Source organism: Notechis scutatus, chromosome 8 (assembly GCF_049901735.1).
Source record: "Notechis scutatus isolate UNSWTSFEM ecotype Mainland chromosome 8, rNotScu1.2, whole genome shotgun sequence".
Lineage (NCBI taxonomy): Eukaryota > Metazoa > Chordata > Lepidosauria > Squamata > Elapidae > Notechis > Notechis scutatus.
The window spans coordinates 21,527,152-21,544,190 of record NC_142016.1 but is presented as its reverse complement, the minus strand read 5'-3'; the positions used below and the strand labels follow the sequence as shown (position 1 = coordinate 21,544,190).

At 46.7% G+C, this 17,039-nt stretch overlaps 1 protein-coding gene across 1 annotated transcript; it reads right to left on the bottom strand.

Annotated features, from left to right (window-relative positions):
• Positions 1-10,475: 10,475 nt before the first annotated feature.
• Positions 10,476-16,794, bottom strand: LOC113421186 (phospholipase A2 inhibitor and Ly6/PLAUR domain-containing protein-like). The gene is made up of 5 exons (XM_087970370.1): positions 16,648-16,794; positions 15,217-15,333; positions 14,255-14,407; positions 12,645-12,788; positions 10,476-10,759 (listed from the first exon to the last, which is right to left on the bottom strand). The coding sequence occupies exons 1-5, from the start codon at positions 16,697-16,699 to the stop codon at positions 10,611-10,613; spliced, it is 615 nt and encodes a 204-aa protein (XP_087826496.1). The 5' UTR covers positions 16,700-16,794; the 3' UTR covers positions 10,476-10,610.
• Between the last annotated feature and the right edge of the window lie 245 nt (positions 16,795-17,039).

Here is a 17,039-nt window from a genome sequence, read left to right as displayed (position 1 = left end):
ACTGAATCATTCTTTAATTGATCTCATGGATGAGAAATACCCATCTAGTAACCCAGACTGGGATCTTTACACTGATGAAGGGAAAACACGATTGAGGGATTACCAGTCCCTTGTAGTCCGAGCCATTCGCCTTGCAGGAAAGCCTGTGATTAATATGTCAAAGCCACCTTTAGTATTGCAGGAACCCACCGAGAGCCCAGAAGCATTTTACACCCGGCTGGTAGAGACATACCGTATGTACAACCCTATAGACCCCTCAGCCCCTGAGAACGCGCGTATGATGACTATGGCATTCATTTCCCAGAGTGCCCTGGACATACGACGTAAACTGCAACATCTTGAGGGTGCCCTGGGAAAACCCATGAGCGAGCTGATGGAAGTGGCCCGCAAGGTATTTGCCAATAGGGACAAAGAGGAAAACAAAAAGAAAGACCAAAAATGCAACGGAAGGCCGAGTTACTCGCGGCAGCCATTGCAGGCCCTACAAGAGGGAAGGCCCATGTCCCACGAGGTGCAGGGCCAGGCCTACAGACTAGGGGCAACAGTCTGCAAAGGGGGGGAAGATGGGAAATGGGCCCTAATCAGTGTGCCTTCTGTAAAAGGCAAGGCCACTGGAAAGGGGAGTGCCCTGAAAAGAATAATAGGGACAGGCCTGGAGACAGAATGGGCCCCCCACAGAATCTCTCCTTTGTGGTGGAAGATGGCCATAGGAGGCCAGTGGAGAGAGGCCGGGGAAGACAGGAGGGGAGAAGGGGTTTAGGAAGACTTCCCCTTGTGGGCTTGGCCCAGGTTGAGGATTGGGAATGAAACCGACCGGGTTCAGAAAGCCTCCCAGAACCCATGGTCAGCCTGAAAGTGGGAGGCAAGCCTGTCACATTTTTGGTAGATACTGGAGCCACCCGATCCGTCCTAACTCAGCCTTTGGCCCAAGCCTCTCGGCAGACTATTAATATCCAAGGGGCAACGGGGAGTACATCCCAACACCCCTTCTTAGAACCCCTTGAGTGTACAGTAAAGGGCCAAGCTATTACTGTTGTGAATCAATAAAAGTGAATAACCTAAATGCAAATTAGGGGTTGAAAACCTGCACACTTGATTGGTCCTTATACAACAACTTGGGATTGGGCCAGAACCAGTCCCTGATTGGTTACTTTTGGGACTGTCCTTATTGGTCAGTAGTTGGAACCTGTTGCGCAGTTTCATTGGTTAATAAGGCAGCAGCTAACCCTATAAAAGGGTTACTGCTGCCCATAGCATTGCTCTGTTCCATTCTGATTCCTGTTATTATTAAAGAGTTGAAGTCACTGGTCAGATGTCTGGTCTCCTTATTCTCCAAACTTAACACTGGCGACGAAGGTGGGATGCGGAGACCGAAGAGCTGACTAAACCTACAGAGCAACCTACAGAGCACGTGGTCAAACACGCACCATCAACGGCAACATGGCCAGCGGTGCCGTACCACCCGCTCCATTCAATCCAGAGACCGAAGACTGGGAGGCCTACATGGATCGGTTCCAGATGTTTCTGGAAACTAACAATTTGAAAGATGCAACAACCGGCAAAAAAAAGAGCTATCTTTCTAACGCATTGTGGGCCAACCGTGTTTAAAATGGCAAAGTCGCTTGCCAAGCCAGCAGAGGTAAAAGAAATGGACTGGGACGTCCTCGAGCTGTTACTACGGGCTCACTACGCGCCCCGTACCGACCCTAGTAAGAAGACACGAATATTACCAGAGGGATCAACGGAAGGGCGAAAGCCTTGCCAATTACATCGCGGACCTCCGGAACCTAGGAGGCCTCTGCGGGTTCGCCGACCTGGAAGAAGCCCTCCGGGACCGTTTGGTTCTGGGCCTAGAAGACGGTGCTATCCAGAGCAAAATTATGGCTAAGGGGGACATCAGCCTCACCGATGCCCTTAAAGAAGCCTCAGCAGCAGAGGCGACAAAGAAGTCAGCAGCCCAAATGCGCCGCACCAACGCAACGCTACGTAAACTCGCCACAGATACCTCGCCTCGCTCAGAGAGACACCCGGTATCAACTCACCACGAAGACCTAGAGTCCCCATCCGACAGCGATGAGGAAGAGGTAAACTGACTTCGAACGGAGAGAGAGCAGTCCTCACAACACTCATTTCGACCGTGTGCCGGCTGTGGAGCGAATCACCCACGATCCGGCTGCAAATTCCTTGACGCACTTTGCCGCCATTGCGGGAGACGCGGTCACATCGCAAAGGTTTGCAGAAGCAAACAGAACTCCAAACCCCGACAGGCCGAATTCCAGTCTTCCGGATTCTTCGGCACACACCGAGAAAAAGTGAACCACTCCTACAGAAACAAGCCGTCCACCACTTCCACCAGGCATGAGGAAACCAGGCGGGAAGAGACCCACCAAACAATCACCATAGGCCACGCTACATCCCTTGATGCCGGGAAAATCTGAGTAAAGGTCGCCATCGAAAACAAACCTTGCGTGATGGAGGTAGACTCGGGATCTTCCCTCTCAATGGTGTCGTGGAAAACGCTCCAACAGCTCCTTCCAACGATTCACCGCCAAGACCTTAACCCTCAAAGGGTTATACTCAAAGACTATCAGGGCAACCGAATCCCCGTCGTCGGGTCCCGCAGATTCCAGGGCTCATTCAAGGACCGCATCGTCGCACTACCACTGACTGTCGTGGATCGTGACAGGCCTAGTCTTCTAGGCCTCCAATGGTTCAGGCCGCTCGGAATCACTGTAGCCGGAGTCCACAAGGCCGAAAGCGTCGATTGGGAGGAAGACCTCGTGCAGGAATTCAAAGACGTTTTCGCGAACGGACTAGGCAAGTATAAGGGGACCCCAATCTCGTTTAACTTGAACCCTGAAATAGCACCCATCCGCCTTAAGCGCGTGGGTGCCGTTCGCTTAAAGCCTAAAATCGACGAACAACTCGATAAGCTGATAGCGCAGGGCGTACTGGAACCCACCGACCACGCCCGTTGGGAAACCCCCATAGTGACGCCAATCAAGCCTGATGGGTCCCTAAGAATTTGCGGAGTCTACCGGGCCACATTAAACCACGCACTGCAGCAAAGTGCTTATCCAGTACCGGTAGTGCAACACTTACTCCATTCTCTGGGCGGCGGGAAAGTTTTCGCCAAACTAGATTTAGCCCAGGCATATCAACAATTGCCTGTAGACCCAACCACAGCCGAGGCACAAACGATCGTAACACATAGGGGCGCCTTTAAATGCAACCGACTCCAATTCGGAGTAAGCGTCGCCCCTGGAATCTTCCAGAGTTTAATGGAAAGGTTGTTACAAGGGATAAAAGGCGTTGTCCCATATTTCGACGATGTACTCATCGCCGCACCTAACAAAGACACCCTAGAAAAACGACTCAGAGAGGTTTTACGAAGATTCCAAAATGCAGGCCTCAGAGTAAAAAAAGATAAATGCCACTTATGTACCGAAAAAGTAGAATTTTTGGGATACCTCCTGGACAGCCAAGGAATTCATCCCACCGAAGACAAATTACGAGCAATTAAAAAGGCACCCACTCCGAGGAACAAGGCAGACCTACAGGCGTTCCTTGGACTTATCAATTTCTATAATGTGTTTTTACCCCACAAAGCAACAGTAGCTGAACCATTGCATAGACTATTAGACAAAAAAGCAACGTGGGTTTGGGGACAATGGGAACAACATGCTTTCCAACAAATAAAGAAATTGCTAACTTCTGATTCAGTACTTATGCAGTACAACGAGACTCTGCCGCTTACTATCACGTGTGATGCATCGCCTTTTGGGGTTGGGGCAATTCTGGCCCACGTGTTACCAAACGGAGCGGAAGCCCCCATCGTGTTTTTTTCGCGAACCTTAGCTAAAGCTGAACGCAATTATAGTCAGCTGGACAAAGAAGCTTTAGCTATTGTTGCTGCAGTTAAAAGATTTCACGAATATGTTTATGGCCGTGCCTTTACAATAATCACTGATCATAAACCGTTACTGGGGATCATTGCGGGTAATAAACCAACCCCGTATATATTGTCCCCCAGAATGACCCGTTGGTCTGAATTCCTGGCGGCCTACAACTACACCTTGCAGCACCGCCCGGGGAAATCGATTCTCCACGCCGATGCATTGAGCAGAACACCGCTCCCAGACGCTGTTGTGGATCCAGCCCCAACCCTCTCAACACTACAGATTGAATCTCTACAGGCACCACCCTTGACGGCTAGAGACATTGCTTTTGAAACGAAACGTGACCCAGTTCTGCAACACATACTATGCTGGGTTGAACGGGGGTGGCCGATGGACCAAATTGCACCTGAATGGGCGCCCTTCAAAGCCCGCCAAACCGAGCTGTTTTCCCAAAAAGGCTGTATCTTGTGGGGCGATCGAGTCGTAATCCCTGCCAAATTGCAACAGACTGTGCTGGCGGTATTGCATGAGGGACATCTGGGTATTGTGCGGATGAAATCACTCACACGCAGCTACGCTTGGTGGCCGGGAATCGACAAAAGAATCGAGGCCTGGGTCGCTACGTGCCAACGCTGCCAGGACGTCAGCAACGCCCCACCGAAAGCAAGCCCAACCGAATGGGAACGCCGAGGGGACCGTGGTCCCGTATTCATATTGACTTTGCGGGCCTACCAAAGGTCACACTTTCCTGATTACTGTCGACGCCTATTCCAACTGGCTCGAGATTCATCGAATGCACACAACTACAACCGACTCAGTTATTAATAAATTAAACAGACTCTTTGCCACGCACGGGTTTCCGGACGTGTTGGTCTCGGACAACGGCCCGCAGTTCACTGCATTGCCCTTTGAACAATATCTGGCTGATCGGGGCATCCGCCATGCGCTGACCTCGCCCGCGCACCCTGCGGCGAATGGACGTGCAGAACGCATGGTACAATTTGTGAAAAAGACCCTGCATAAAATGGAATTTGGCAACATCGACGAGAAAATCAATCGAATCCTCTTATTGCAGCACATCACGCCTCACAGCGTGACCAACAAAACACCCGCTGAACTTCTTATGGGGCGGAAAATACGATCGCACCTGGACCGACTCCACCCCGCTTTCGCACCAGAAAAACCTGTCGGCTCCAGCAGCAAATGCCGGGAATTTAAGGTAGGTGATTTAATCTTTGCCAAAAACTTTTCCGGCGACCCGTTATGGATACCCGCAACCGTTACCCACCTCACCGGGCCTAGATCTTACCGCTTGCTAACAGACGATGGGAGGGTGTGGAAACGCCACATAGACCAACTCCGATCGAGATTATCACCCAGCGGCCATGACTTTCCCAGTTCAACAACTCAAGGGGGAGGGAGTATCGAGGGAATTGACTTTGATACAACTAATAGCGGGTCAACGGGAGCCCTACAGCCCAGCGAAGCACCGGAACGTGAAGCGGGGAGGGAGTTGATGTCGCCAGGGAACTTTAATACAGGGGAAAACGAACTGCAAAACCCCGAAGAAACACGCAGCAGCAGAGACATCCACAGTGAATGCAGCACGGAATCACCGTGCAGCGAAATAGAAATTAACAATGGTCATCCAAACGCTCCACCGGAACCGGACGTTGGACAAAACCCGGTGGAGCCTCGAAAATCTTCCAGGCAGACCAAACGGCCTGCCTATCTTGAGGATTTTATCACAGCTCCCCTCAAACGGAACCCAAGGGGGAGGGGTGTTGTGAATCAATAAAAGTGAATAACCTAAATGCAAATTAGGGGTTGAAAACCTGCACACTTGATTGGTCCTTATACAACAACTTGGGATTGGGCCAGAACCAGTCCCTGATTGGTTACTTTTGGGACTGTCCTTATTGGTCAGTAGTTGGAACCTGTTGCGCAGTTTCATTGGTTAATAAGGCAGCAGCTAACCCTATAAAAGGGTTACTGCTGCCCATAGCATTGCTCTGTTCCATTCTGATTCCTGTTATTATTAAAGAGTTGAAGTCACTGGTCAGATGTCTGGTCTCCTTATTCTCCAAACTTAACAATTACTCATCAGTTTGTCTACATGCCCGATTGCCCTATCCCATTATTAGGAAGAGACTTACTTTGTAAATTACGAGCACAAATATCCTTCAAAGAAGACGGCTCCATGCACCTGGGTTATGGCAAGTTGAATTTGTCTGTACCCCTAGAGGAATCCTGGCGGCTTATGGTCGCTAGAGATCTCAGCAACAGGAAAGAGGAAACGTGGAGACAGTTCCAAGTTCCTCATTTGTGGGCAGAAGATAACCCCGCCGGCTTTGCAGCTCATCATCCACCCATTCTGGTAGAGGAAGTGCCGATGAAAACCCCCGTGAGGATTCGCCAGAGGGCCTATCCACACCACATTATGCAGACTATTCAGGATATTATTGACATATACTTGGAACATAATATTCTAGTGCCAACTGAGTCTCCTTGGAATACCCCAATATTGCCCATCCCGAAGGGGGATGGCCGCTTTATGCCAGTGCAGGATCTCAGGTCTGTTAATTTGGCCACGGTGACCATCCATCCGGTGGTGCCCAACCCATATGTGATACTAGGCCTAATTCCCCAGGCCGCTCAGTGGTTCTCGGTCATAGATTTGAAGGATGCCTTTTTCACCATACCCATCCATGAACATAGCCAACACTTGTTTGCTTTTGAATGGGAGAACCCCGTCACAGGACGGAAACAGCAGTACACTTGGACAAGGCTGCCTCAGGGGTTTAAAAATTCACCAACTCTCTTTGGGGCAGCTCTGGCCAAGGATCTAGAAGCGTTGCACACACCAGCCCCTGATGTGGTGTTGCAATATGTAGATGATCTCCTAGTGACAGGACTCAATGAGGAACTCTGCTGGGACAATACCAGAAACTTACTTTCCCTCTTGCAGAGTTTAGGATATAAAGCCTCTAGGAACAAAGCACAATTAGTTTTACAGAAGGTCAGGTATTTGGGTTATGATATTGAACAAGGGAAGAGAACACTAGGCCATGAGCGCAAGGAGGCTATTTGTCAACTTCCTAGGCCAACTAGCAGAAAAGACTTGAGGGGATTTCTGGGAGCGGCAGGGTTCTGTCGTATATGGATTCCCAACTTTAGCCTCATTGCACAACCTCTCTATGAGGCCACAAAAGGGGCCGATAAAGACCCACTCCAGTGGGCAGGTGAGGAGGAAGTTAATATCACCATTCCTAATCCCCAGGACTGGATTGCGAAATATGGACCAACGTTGGGAATTAGGTTATATGCAAAGGGAACAGACCCAGGGGGGATTATACACTTGTCCATAGAGACTAGGAACATTGCATCTAATTCCAACTCTAGGTATTTCTCAGAATTTTGGCAGGAGGTGGATATAGAATTTCAGCCCTCCCATGAGGCACGAAATCTGTTCTTGGAGCTAGCTTCCACTATAGCTCATACCTTTAATGTTACTAACTGTTACATATGTGGGGGAACTAAAATAGGGGATCAGTGACCATGGGCAGCCCAGGAGTGGAACTATTCTATACCCTATAATCTTTCGGCTATGCCTCCACACCAGCCCCTCTCGAGATGGGAATTGTCCAACCCTATTGTTGCTCACTGGTGCCTGGCCAATACACAAGGGAAAGGTCCATCTGTTGGGGACACTGAGTGTTTGGAAGTGCATGAGTGGAACCACTCCACAAAGGTCTGGCATTATTGGCCTAACAGGACCAACACCTACTGGGCAGATAAGTATTCCTTTGAAAACGCTTCTGAAGCCCCTCCGGGTGTACATTGGATATGCGGGGATGTGGCCTATAGCTCTCTACCCACTGACTGGAGAGGGACTTGCACCTTAGGGATTATTAATCCTTCTTTCTTTATGATGCCACTAAACATACCCCAGGCATTGAATGCTAATTTATGGCAGGGCAGAAAATTGCAGGCTGCTAGGCCTTACAAAATTGGGGACTGGAGTGACGGAGACTGGCCCCCAGAGAGAATTGTCCAGTATTATAACCCAAGTATGTGGGCAGCGGACAGGTCTTGGGGATACCGTACCCCTATTTATATGCTCAACCGCATTATTAGGCTCCAGGCGGTGCTTGAGTTAATAGCTAATGAAACTGCGCAGTCTCTAGTTACCTTAGCGGAGCAACAAAGAAAGTTCAGGGATGCTATCTATCAAAATCGCTTGGCCTTAGACTATCTTTTGGCTGCTGAAGGTGGGGTCTGTGGGAAATTCAATTTTACCAACTGCTGTTTGGAATTTGATGATATAGGAGAAATCATTGAACAGCGCGCTCAGCGCATTATGACTCTTGCTCATGTCCCTGTTCAAAAATGGAAGGGTTTTGATTTTGGTGAGGTTTTTGGTTCTTGGTTCCCTAAGTTACCTGGCCTACAGGCCATTGTGGCACTTGTTGGGATGATTGCTGCTGGATGTGTAATCTTACCTTGTATTCTTCCTATCTTTGTGCGCACCATTTCCAGCAGCCTCTCACTTCTTGTCGAGAAGAAAACAAATGAAAAGGTAATGGCCTTATGGGCCCATGACCCCTCGGGAACATATGAAGAACTTCTTCCTCTTTATCCCACTACTCAAAATTTGGATGAATATGAAACTGCACACTGAATCTCTTGATGTGGGTGTAGTTTCAAAGGGGGGAATGAAGCAGGACCAATTACGGCATATAAAATATGGACATTATAGTAATCTAGGTCATAGGTTAGAACTAACTTACAGGTCACATTTACTTCTGTATTTTGTTTGTTGCGAAATTAAGGAACTTATATTTTAAGGAAGTAAAGCTCTGCTTCTCTTGCAACTAAGGATGGGGATGGAAAATTACTGTTGGTGTAAGATAACAGAATAAGCAAGAAAACAAATTATCATATCCTCTTTTGTGTTCCTGCCGTAACACAGGATATTGCATTTATCTGTCCTAAGATGCGTGTATAATCAGTTGACCGTAATTTGTGAAAGTGTTAAAGGTAAACGCCCAGACCTATGATGAGGTCATTCTGGGTATAAAGAAACCACCCCAGATGCAGCTGGGTGTTCAGAATTTGTCATGCTAATACTCTGAACGTGTTGCGCAATAAACCTGATTTCTTCCACCTTTTTCGTGGTCTTGAGTCCTGTCTCCGATATATGATTTGCTGCTACACTGCAACAGTCATAAAACAGTGAAAAATGGTCATAAGTCACTTTTTTCAGTGACATTGTAACTTTGAATGGTCACTCCACACAAGCAAAGTACCAGCAAAGGAGGGGGGAAAAACCTCCAGAGAAGTTCCTGAGACAGGAAGTCTAGTTCTGCCAAGAATGTAATAAGGGTCAATGGAGAGGCAGTTTCTGTAAGCAACACCAGAATGTTTCCTTCCTGCCCTCCTTACAGGATTAGGCCAGTAATTTCTTCTAACAACCGGTTCTCCAAACTGCTTAGAATGTTAACAATCGGTTCTAGCGAATAGGTGTGTACTGGTAGAATCCCACCCCTGCCTTCACTGGAAAACTTAATATTATTAGGGCTTTTGAAACAGTTACATGTTGATTAAGCATGGCCTCCATGAAATGAAGAAAGTACTTTTCTTCATTTTAAATTATTTGAGGCTTTCAAGAAATGTTCAGAAAAGACTGAACAGTCATTTGTCCAGAATGGTATAGGTAGTCCTCATTTTGTGACCACAAATGGACCGGCAACTCAAGCTTAAGTAAAAAAGTTGCTAATTGAAAACACAACTGTGCTTAGGATTGTATTTCAGCTTTCCTTTTGCTTTATAATAGAATTCTTTATTGGCCAAGTGTGATTGGATACACAAGGAAGTTGTTTTGGTGCAAATGCTCTCAGTGTTCATAAAAAGAAAGAAAAAAAATTCATTCGTCAAAAATCATAGGTATAACACTTAATAGTAGTCAAAGAGTACAAATAAGCAATCAAATCATCTTAAGAAACATAATAATAACCAATCAAATCAAATCAGCCTATGAAGATGTGAGGTCCAATCATAACTTTTACTTTTTTTATTACTGTCATAATTGTGAATGATTGCTAAATGAGGCAGTCACTAAATGAGGATAATCTATATGAGGATTCCTGTTCTGGACAGGGGATTGAACTAGAAGTTCCCTTCCAACTACCAACTCTATGAAATTGTTACATGAAGCTTTATATAGGCATTATAAACTATGATAAGCCATATATCTAGGCTTCTTATATACATATAATACATAAAAGGGAGGAAAAGAACAATAGTTATGTATTGTATGTATGTGTGTGATATATATGGGGATTTCTTTTTTGTTTTGTTCCTGTTTTATTTTTGCTATTATTTTTTTCCTTTATTCTGTTTCATTCTATAAATAAATATATGAATGCAGTACCCATCTCTTCCCTTTTATAGTCAGGTAAACAAGAATCCTTTTTTAAGAGGAGGAAGGAGTATTAGGTATGCCTTGATTTTTATTTTTATTTTTAGAAAAATACTAAAGGTGAGATTTAAAAAATAAACCAATATACATTCATGCTGGTTTTTCATGCTGTTTATTCATTACATTCAGTAAAGGAGATAATACCAGGCCCACATTCCCAAGCTGAAAGACAGTGAGGGGGGAAATCTTCTGAGGGGTTTCTTTGGAGGCCCTTATCACCAGGGCCTCCGTTAAGTGCTGTTGGCTCTCACGGCTGGGCTGCACTCAATTTTCTTGAGGCGAAAAGTGATTCCTGCGGAATAAATGTCGGTATCCAAGGGCAGAGCACATGCTGAGGCAGAGCTGCAGCCTCTGGAAGCAAGCGTCATAGGAATGCCACCTGGGGATCAAAAATTCAGTCCATTAAGGGGCATCCAAAGGGAGAGCTGCCAGATTGCCTGTTCAAATTCTACCTCTGCTATCACTCCAAATGGTTCGGTTGCTGGAACTAGGTATGTCTAGTTTAATGAAAAGAAGGACTAGGAGTGACATGACAGCAGACTTCCAATATCTAAGGCAGGGGTCTCCAATCTCGGCAACTTTACGACTTGTGGACTTCAACTCCCAGAATTCCTCAGCCAGCATGCACTGGCTGAGGAATTCTGGGAGTTGAAGTCCACAAGTTGTAAAGTTGCCAAGATTGGAGACCCCTGATCTAAGGGGCTGCCACAAAGAAGAGGGAGTCATCCTACTCTCCAAAGGCCCTGAAGGCAGGACAAGAAGCAATGGAGGGAAACTAATCAAGGAGGGAAGCAAACTAGAACTAAGGAGAAATTTCCTGACAGTGAGAACAATGGAACGAGTTGCCTCCAGAAGTTGTGGAGGCTCCAACATGGAGGATTTTAAGAAGAGACTGGACAGCCACCTGTCTGAAATGGTATCGGGCAGTGATAGCTAACCTTTTCACCACCAAGTGCCCAAAGCGTGTGCATGAGCGCATGTGCATCCCCAAAATGCAACACGCCTCCCCCCGCGCATGCACCCCCACTCTGTCCAAGCACACATAACCCCCCCCTGGGTCCCCTGTTCCCCATGCATGCAGAGACCCAAAGACCAGCTGGCCCATTGGAGGCATGCACACACACACATGCGCAGCAGAGCTGAGCTGGGACGATGGCTCACGTGCCCACAAAGTGGGCTCTGCGTTCCACAGGTTCACCATCACAGGTATAGGGTTTCCTGCTTGAGCAGGAGGTTGGCCTGGAGGACCTCCAGGGTCCCTTCCCACTCTGTTATTCATGTTCTGAAGAACAGTCTCTCAGCTGTTTTGTGGAACCTACAGGGATAGTGTCTTGCATACTCGTCATGAACCGGGTCTTTTGGCTGGGTTCACACAAGACACTATACCCGTGATAGCAAACCTATGGCATGCAGAGCCATTTGTGCCGGCACGCGAGCCGCAGGCAAAGTTACCTCACTGTGCATGCATGCGCCTCACAGCTGATTTTCAGCTGGTTTGAGGCCTTTTTCGGCCTCCCAGAGGTTTGAAAAAAGCCTCTGCAGGCCGAATAGGCCTGTTTCGTTACTTCCTGTAATACCGGAAGTGACAAAACAGGCTGGTATTACAGGAAGTGACGAAACGGGCCTATTCTGCCTGCAGAGGCTTTCTTCAAGCCTCTGGGTAGCCAAAAAAGGCCTCAAACCAGCCAAAAATCAGCTGTGAGGCGCAGTGCAGGTAAAGGGAGGGCAGCGTGGGGGCATGGGGGGGATTGCACGCTCATGCGCAAGGGGCATGGCAGGGTGCACATTGCTTTCTGGGTGCTGGCACATGAGCACGTGAGCGCCAGCGTGCACACAATTTTTGGCACAGGAGCCCAAAAAGGTTACCACCACTGCACTATACCCTCTTGTTCAGTGGTGAAATGCTACCGGTTCGGCCCGGTTCAACTGAACCGGTAGCAAAAATTGCTACTGGTTTGGCCCAACTGGTAATGTTAAAAAAAAAAAAAAGCTACGATGATCAGCTGAGAGAAGAAAGTAGAGAAAAGCGCACAGTCGGCCCTCCCACCTGCCTCTGTGCTTTTCTGTTCTTTATCCTCTCCGCTGATTGGCACGGCAGAGCTTCAGCTGGTGTTGGGAAAGCTGCACGCATGCGCGCGTTAGGTGCGCGATCACCGAACCAGTTGGGAAAGTGGTAGAATCCCACCGCTGCTCTTGTTGACTTCTACATGTGTGACCCAGTAGTGACCCCACAACATGAAAACGCAAATGCAAATGCAACTTACTAGCAGTTATGGTTCCGGATGTGGTTATACAATGATTGTCTTCCCCTACACAGTTCAGAGTCCCGACCATTTCGCACTGTTCCGAGCCAAGGTTAAAGCAAGCTGGGCAGGTCAGCCCATTGAGGGTAGTATTTTCAGGGGGCACTACAAAAGATAATGCCATACAGAAACCTTTGTTCAGCAGGCCTTAATTATACACCATCACATATAAATAAAGCATTCACAGGCACGGATTTACTGCACTGAGCATATTTATGATCAAACCTGCTGCAAGAAACAACTCTCGTAGAAATCCAGGGAAAGCCCATTATGCTACTGGAATTCTGAATGAGTTACTACTTCCAATTCAGATCTGGCAATTGCAGTGGGGTTGGGTGGGGGACACGGTTTTATTCCAGGCTGTTTCAAAGACAGCTAGTGGTTTTCTTCAATTTCAGTTGATGGTATACTGTCAATTACAGTTTTATTGTTTGTGGGAACCAGGCCAGGTTTGACACAAAGAGAGGGAACTGTAGCTGAGGTCCTTATTCCATTGAAGCACCCGGCCCAAAGGGGTGAAGTTGAGAATATAGCTTTGTTTGTACAGTATGTACGAAGGAGGGAGGGACCAAGATTTGTCAGTGCTTAAGGCACCAGTGAGCCTTAATCCGCCACTGCCTTGAAGACTGCAGTGTCTTAATCACCTGCAGCCACACAATCTTGCAAGATGGTTTCCTAGGTGTTCCAACAACCTTTGATTTGGAAAAAATATGAATATAAATATAAAAATATGAATACAATATAAAATATAAAATATAATATAAAATATAAATATAAAAAATATGGGGAAGTAGATAAGAAAAGGCATTTCTCCTTGTTTGCTTTTCGTATAAGAAGAATCTACTGAAAATCCCCCAAAGAGGTGATGGAAAGGTTCTCTGGAGGAGGATGGTTCAGGGAGATGTAGGAGAAGGAACTCCAGAAAGAGGTGATGCCAGACAGTGTTTCCCCAGGGGACTGGTGTGCCACTCCGAGTCAGCTTTGACTGGAAGGATGTACAGTAGAAACCATGTTAAATTAATTTTTTAACAGGCTTAAATTTTGAGCAGAGTTGGACCTGATGCAGTGGTGGGATTCAAATATTTTTTACTACCAGTTCTGTGGGTGTGACTTGGTGGGCGTGGCTTGGTGGATGTGGCTTGGTGGGCATGGCAGGGTAAAGGTACTGCAAAATCTCCATTCCCACCCACTCCAGGGGAAGGATACTGCAAAATACCCATTCCCTCCCCACCCCACTAACTACTTTCCAGCTCTGTTCTCCTGTGCAGGGCAACCAAAGAAGGCCCAGCCAATCAGCTTGGACTCAATGAGAGGGAGAGAATAGATGGGGACGGGGCCAGTCAGAGGTGGTATTTGCTGGTTCTCCAAACTACTCAGAATTTCCGCTACCGGTTCTCCAGAACTGGTCAGAACCCGCTGAATACCACCTCTGACCTGATGGCTGCTCCAACTGGGTATGCCAAATCAGATATAAAAGAGTACATGGAAGTAAGCAACCCAGTGAAAATTTGGGGAAATATGGATACCAACTTCAGGAACTTTAGTTGGGGAGAAGACAAACGGTTCCTTACTGTCTAACTTTTTGTTGTTGCACAGGTCTCCTTGGCAACAGCTGGAGGTGCTCCAGAAATGGATCTCAGGATTGATGGTGACACGGATGGGTCCAGGCAAGCAGGTGCTCTTAACAGAGCAGACTTTGACAGTCTCGGTGATTTTGTCAGACCCTGGTGAAGAAGACGCAGATAAGAGAGGTTTGGTTAAATTAGGTAACACCTTGCTGAAAATTTCTGAAAAATTAACATAGCCAATGCAAGACTCAGCCCCATCTCCTGACTCCTAAAGTAAAGGTAGAGGTTCCCCTCACAGATACATATTAGTTGTTTCTGGCTCTAGGGGGCTGTGCTCCTCTCCGTTACAAAGCCAAAGAGCCAGCGCTGTCCGAAGATGTTTCCATGGTCATGTGGCCGGCATGACTAAACACTGAAGGTGCACAGAATGCTGTTACCTTCCCACCAAAGGTGGTCCCTATTTTTCTACTTGCATTTTTGCATGCTTTTGAACTGCTAGGTTGGCAGAAGCTGGGACAAGTAATGGGAGCTCATTCCATTACGTGGCGCTAGGGCTTCAAACTGCCAAACTGCCGATCTTTCTGATCAACAAGATCAGCATCTTATCCACTGAGCCACCACGTCCCCCTAAATATACAAAGTTTGGTGACAGAACCAGGTGTCAGAAACCTTATGGAAGGCCAAACAGCAGACCTACAAAGAATGTCATAATCCAAAGGGTGAACGATATGTTTTATAATGTTTAAAAAGTTTATAATGTTTTCTAATATCTATACTATAAGAGTAAGTAGACACGTATCAATAAATCAACATATTGGGAAGACCTTCTCCAATGTTTTGGTGATAAGGTTGCCCAACTGAAAAGAAGTTTGGTAACCAACCACTGTCCCATCTGCTCTTCTGGGAACTTAGATCTCTTAACTCCCTCTGCTGGTTCAAAGCAAGTCTTGAGATCTTTTACTCACACAAGGAATTCATTCCTACAAAGGTAAGGCAGGTATCTTCAGTCTCTCCACAGGTGCGGCTCATACCAGTGCAGTCTTCACCTGGACTTTGACAGGTCTCACAGATCAAACAGGAACCTGGAGAAAACAACAAAGATGAGATGTGACTTATTCAATAAGCTATGATGGGGACACTTTCACTGAATACACCTCATTATGCAGAGTGGTGTTTCTTAACCTTTGTGTTATTAGGATTCCCCCTTCCTGGTTTTAAAAATGATGAAGACCTTTCAAGGAGCTTTGGCTTGCATGGGTTTTATCTTTATTGATATTTACCATATGAAAATGGACGCATTTTTAGGATAGTTATTGAGGCATGTAAAAGCAGCAATATTAAGCCCATGAGATCTTAAATAAATAATATTTTTTCATGAAAACAAGATATATTTTTTTAAAAAAAGAAGACATGAGTGACATTGTTTTAAATTTTTGTCAATATCTTCCCTATTTAGTAAATAATGTTGATTTTGGAGACTCCCGAGATGGGTTTGAGGAGCCCTCAGCCAGTGTGGAGAAAGCATAGGTCACAGTTTCATCAGAATGAGAAGATGTAGGAAATCCAATTAGAGTTCCTGGCCTTCATCAAATGAGGTTGTCCATCTTTAGTAGCCCCTCTTGAGTCCACACTCAGACTAACAGAGTAACAGAGTTGGAAGGGACCTTGGAGGTCTTCTAATCCAATCCCCTGCTCAAGCAAGATCCTCTACCATTCTAGACAAGTGTCCAGTCTCTTCTTAAAAGCCTCCAGTGATGAAGAACCCATAACTTCTGAAGGCAAGCCATTCCACTAGTTAATTGCTCTAATTGCCAGGACATTTCTTAGTTCTAGGTTGATCCTCTCTTTGACTAGTTTCCGTCCATTGTTTCTTGTCTTGCCTTCTGGTGCTTTGGCAAATAGGTTGACCCCCTCTTCCAACCTATAGCTTCTTGATAGTGGTGGGATTCCAAAATTTTTACTACCGGTTCTGTGAGTGTGGCTTGATAGGTGTGGCAGGGGCAGGATACTGTAAAATCTCCATTCCCACCCCACTCCTGGAGGAAGGTTACTGCAAAATCCAATTCCCTCCCCACCCCACTAACCTGCTTTCCAGCTCTGTTCTCCTGTGCAGGGCAACCAAAGAAGACCCAGCCGATCAGCTGGGAATTGGGAGGCAGAGAACAGACGGGGGCAGGCCAGTCAGAGGTGGGATTTGCTGGTTCTCTGAACTACTCAAAATTTCCACTACTGGTTCTCTAGAACTGGTTAGAACCTGCTGAATACCACCTCTGCTTCTACAGCAAGGTAAAAATGTTCAAAGATACAAGCACATTTCCGAGAATGGATGCATCCACCTTGCCTTTACTCTAGCTATAAAGCGGAAAGACTGCATCACTAGTTCAAAGCAAACTTACCTTGAGTTAGGAGTGTGGCCAGAAGGAAACTGAGGCTGGACAAAGATGCCATGATGTTGAATCTTGTAATCCCCAGATCCGTAGATTCTGAGGTGGAAGCATCCCGAGAGGGAGAATATATACTGGACCAGTTACATAAAGGGGAGTGAGTGAGTACACAGGATTGGCTTGAGAGGCATTTAAATCCTAGGCAACCCCACTTAGCTCTCTTCACAGCTGATTTCCTTGTCTGCTGATGGCCTCAAGAGGCCCCTTTGTGTGCCAGGTGGCTGTACTCCCCTCGCCAAAAGGAGCACAACCAACTTCATTTTCTGAAATGTCTCTTGTGGTTGGCAAGAGAGGGAGCCAAGGTGTTGCGTTTCAATTCACAGAATATAAAATGAAAGCCAGAG